This window comes from Macrobrachium nipponense, chromosome 12 (genome assembly GCF_015104395.2).
Source record: "Macrobrachium nipponense isolate FS-2020 chromosome 12, ASM1510439v2, whole genome shotgun sequence".
In the NCBI taxonomy this organism is placed as follows: Eukaryota; Metazoa; Arthropoda; class Malacostraca; order Decapoda; family Palaemonidae; genus Macrobrachium; species Macrobrachium nipponense.
In genome coordinates, this window is record NC_087205.1 from 9,767,591 (window position 1) to 9,772,590 (window position 5,000).

Below are 5,000 nucleotides of genomic sequence, written 5' to 3' on the forward strand. Positions count from 1 at the left end.
GTAGTCTATATTCTATAACAGAATCAAAAAGGTAGTCTACATACTATAGCAGAATAAAATAAGGTAGTCTATATTCTATAACAGAATCAAAAAGGTAGGCCACATACTATAACAGAATAAAAAAGGTAGGCCGGCCACATACTATAACAGAATAAAAAACGTAGGCCACATACTACAACAGAATAAAAAAGGTAGTCTACATACTATAACAGAATAAAAAAGGTAGGCCACATACTATAAAAGAATCAAAAAGGTAGTCTACATACTATAACAGAATAAAAATGGTAGGCAACATACCATAACAGAGTCAAAAAGGTAGGCCACATACTATAACAGAATAAAAAACGTAGGCCACATACTATAACAGAATAAAAAAGGTAGGCCACATACAAAAAGGTATGCCAATCTACATACTATGACAGAATCAAAAAGGTAGGCCACATACTATAACATTATAAAAAAAGGTAGGCCTCATACTATAACAGAATCAACAAGATAGGCCACATACTATAACAGAATCAAATAGGTAGTCTACATACTATAACAAAATAAAAAAGGTAGGCCATATACAATAACAGAATAAAAAAGGTAGGCCACTTACTATAACAGAATTAAAAACGCAGGCCACTTACTATAACAGAATCTAAAAGGTAGGCCACATACTATAACGTCACCCACTAACCTCCGCCCGGTAGAGAGTAGTTCCAGCAGTTGGCACATGCGGTCTCTGGCACGTCAGACTTAGGGACGAAGCCGTGATGTTGGCAAGACGACAAGAAGACAGCGGTAAGGGCATCTCTGCGGGTAGAAATAACAGAAATATTAGTTTCAGTGAACATGATGTGCTACAGATAATTACAGTTAAGGCCGTTGTATATTTGTTTATCATTTACTATTATTCATGACCTTAAAATTTCTTTATATGACACTTGATTTGGTCATCTAAAGTAAGAGTCGTGTAGCAGATTTTGCTTATTAATAGATAGGCGAGAGAGAGAGAGAGAGAGAGAGAGAGAGAGAGAGAGAGAGAGAGAGAGAGAGAGACGCACGGTAATTGTTTTTAGCTGTGCTTTCCTTGACCATCCCTCATTATACATTATTTGCAAACGGCTTTTCCAAGGACATAATTATACGCAAGCACTTTTGACTTTAAGTGCTCATAAAGCCAGGTAGAAGAACTTTACCCTATTATCTTTATTAGCTATTAACATGTCTCATAAGAAAACAGTGGAGCATCATAAAAGAAAAATGTGGAAATAAAAGTGTCTTATTAAAAGGGTAAGAATCTAAGAAAAAGAAAAGAAAGAATTAAACTCCTGCGTCTCTGTGTTATGAGGTCCAGTTTTCGAGGAGATTACTCGCAAGTAAATTCGTGAAGGAGAAATTGGACTATTGCGTGAAATTTTAACTGATGATGTCTTTAAAAGCATTTATGGAAACAAACGTCAAAGAGAGGGTGGAGTTTTCTATCGAACAGACATATTATCATAAAGTATAACGTAAGGTGAAAGATATATAAAACATGCAGCGTTTAATCTTTTAAAGAAATATGTCAAAGTAGATATACATTTTTCTGTAAGTTGAACACAGGCCCAAATGCTTGAAATACTCAAAGTTGCAATATTATTGGAAAAACATACCATTGGTATATAGCACAAAACTATGAATTACCATTCACGTTATATATATATATATAAAAATATTTAAAAATAATTATTAATATATATATATATATTATATATCATATACCAATTTTTTTTATATAAAATCCATTTGGTATATATAATATATTATATATATTATATATTATATATATATATATATATATACATAACAAAACCATAAATTGACCATTCATTTATAATATGTAGATACACATATATATATATATATATATATATATATATATATATATATATATATATATATATATCTATATATATATATGTATATATATAATATATATTATATATATCTATATATATATATATATATATATATATAACAAAAACCTAAATTACCATTCATTTTATATATGTAGATACATATTATATATATATATATATATATATATATATATATATATATATATATATATTTTCTAGGAAAAATACTTTAAAAAGGGGGAATATCACTCCATTCCAGAACGTAGTCTGCATCGTAGGGACAGGTATTTGTCTCACTGATCCCATTAATATATCCCATTATCCCAAGAAACAGCATTCACAAAAAAAAAAAAAAAAGACTCCTTACGGGCAACTTTGAATGTGAATCCGCAGGGCTTCGTCTGTTCTCCCATTTCGTTGACCGCCCAGCAGGAGAGGACCCGGTCCTCCCTGTTTTCGATCGGAGTCACCGTCAGCTGAGCCTGGGATTTCTCCAGCTCGGCCGTCTCGGGCTTGGTGGTGATGACGTCATTGCTGTTGTTCCACTGCCAGTAGATGGAATGGACGGCTGGGTAAGAGGACACCGTGCAGGTCACGTTGATAGGTTTGTCGTAGATGAAATAGGTGGTCGGGAAGGTGAAGCATTCTGGTTTATCTTGAGAAAGAAGGGAAGGAATTCAGTAACAGTATTATGGTAATGTAACTCAATACGAATTCAACCTAAGGTTGCGTCCACATTATAGAATAACATGTCATAAATACACTGCGGAAACTTATCTCGTACATATCGCACCTGTATGCATCCACCTTTGCGACGTGTCAAGTACAAGCCAGTTGGGGATGACCCCTAAATACATAAACTGAAGATTGTAAATATAAATATAATAACAACTATCAATATTAGTCCTAGAAAATACCCATGAAAACCCTTGGGAAAAGTCATCACCAAGGGTTTTAATCCGGTATGTATCCACCTTCGCGGCCTGTTTAGTACAAGCCCGGTGGAACTAACCGTCAAAACGTAAATAAAAGATTGTAAATATCATAAAGATAATGACCTTCCAGAAATATAAGTCCTAGATAACGACCCCAAAAACCCTTAGCGGAACACTCTCTAGCAAAGATCCGAAAGTAGATAACGGACCTTCGGACAATATTAGATAATATTAGACAATTTTAGATAATTAGAGGTTAACTTCTTTTCAACCTGTTCGTGATGCCTCTGCGACTGGCGATATTCGGCAAAGATTAAATACTAACACACTAAATCTAATGCCAAATTTTAATTGTGGAACTATCCTAGTTGAATTTTTTTTTTATATTTCAATATATTGCTAAGTTCAGTGGCAAAACAAAAGTCATTTAATACAGTAAGAGATTAACAGAATTCCAAAATATAAAATACGAGTTTATAGAGTTATATTAAGTGAAAGACTTACAGATAATGCACTTAATTTCATGCAGCAGTTATTAGCTTCGGTGTCTGTATTATTTGACAAGTTAATTATGAGAAAATGAACCTTAGTTGTTTAATATCAGTCAATATAAACTTTTGTAATCATCAAAGAGATTAATTTGAGAATTGTACCTTGATCAGGGATTACGTGCAAATAGATTTCTAATTTAGCCTGTTCTTATTTTTCAGTCAGTATGTTATTGTACACCGTATATCACTTCTTCATAGATACTGAAATTGGCTTTGGGATGAATTACGGTAATTAGAATCAGATAGCTGATAAAGGCTTGTCTGTAGCAAAGATACTCAGGCGGGTCAGGGTATTGTGATATCATAAAAAAATAGAGATATTTATATTTAGGAAAAAGCATTTTTTTTAAGGGAAGAGTTAGATGATTACTCCTTTGGCATATAGATTGTATCTTTCTCACTAACTACATAGATATCCTATAACTGACCTCAACTCTACACCATTACGGAATCAACCGGTTGTTACGGGCAACTCTTCAATGTGAAACTACAAGGCTTCATGATTTATTTTCCATCCAATATTTCAGTGTCCGGAGCCGTGAAATGGACTTAATGTTTTATTAAAATTAAACTTAAGATCTTCACATGCTGAAAACTAGATTAATCATATAATTATAAGTATATTTTCCTATGATAAATAAAAATAAAATGATAAAAGATATACTCAATGTTTTAATGAAATTGAACGCACGATTTTTACATGCTACAAACTAGATAGATCACTCAGTTGCAAGTAATTTTTTCCAGGAAAAAAATGAATAAAAAAAATTTAAGATAAAATAACGCCCCCTGAAAAACAAAACAAAAAACGAATAACAAAGATACCAAAACAAAGACACCCCCAATAGCAAAGATATACCAAATTCGAATAGAAAAGAGAACATCTGCAGTGATCCCCCCAGGGAAAAGGGACGAGGCCTAATCGCTCCCTCTAAGACACTCACATCTTATCTTCAGTCTTACGGGAGGACTGGTCACCGTAGCCAGTTTATTTGTAGCAGCACATCTGTAAAAACCAGCCTGCTCACGGTTCACCTTCTGCAGGACTAAAGAATTGCCCGTCGTGATGATCCCCTGGGCAATGCTCTGAACCTGTACCTTGTCCTGGAAGTAAAAGAAGAACAAAGGGTGTACTTTCTTCATAAACGTTCCTTAGGTAAAGGTTCATATTTGCATCTTTCATTAACTTTTTTTTTTGTTTTTTTTTTTTTTTTTTTGAGGGGGTTGGGGCGGGTGTGTGTGAGGGGGGCTGCTTGGGGGAGTTAGGAGGAGAGTTCAACTGTAGCCTAATGATTTTGTTATCTTTGTTTTCAAACACAATTTTCTGAATATTTTACTCTAATGGGCGTTATGTCTGTCCGTCCGTCTGTCATTCAATCACGGCCAAACTACAGGTCCGATGGGCATGAAACTTGGGAGGGTTATAGTGGGGACCCATAAGATGGTTTTTAATGGGGTTTCATCATAAACCCTCCCCCCAACCCCCACCTCCTAATTTGCTAGTACCTATATGGGAGGTCTTCCTACTTTGCCAGAGAAGATCTTGTGTCTTAGTTTACAATAATTTATTTGTATCAAAGTACCCATATATAGAATATTTATTCCTTTAAAGACAATATTTTTGTAAA

At 34.0% G+C, this 5,000-nt stretch overlaps 1 protein-coding gene across 1 annotated transcript in view; it reads right to left on the bottom strand.

The window, feature by feature from the left end:
• LOC135224341 (hemicentin-2-like) overlaps positions 1-5,000 on the bottom strand; it is a 461,359-nt gene that overhangs the window by 23,597 nt on the left and 432,762 nt on the right. The window contains 3 exon segments of the mRNA XM_064263248.1: positions 683-798; positions 2,254-2,541; positions 4,317-4,476. Coding sequence (XP_064119318.1) covers positions 683-798; positions 2,254-2,541; positions 4,317-4,476 — 564 coding nt within the window.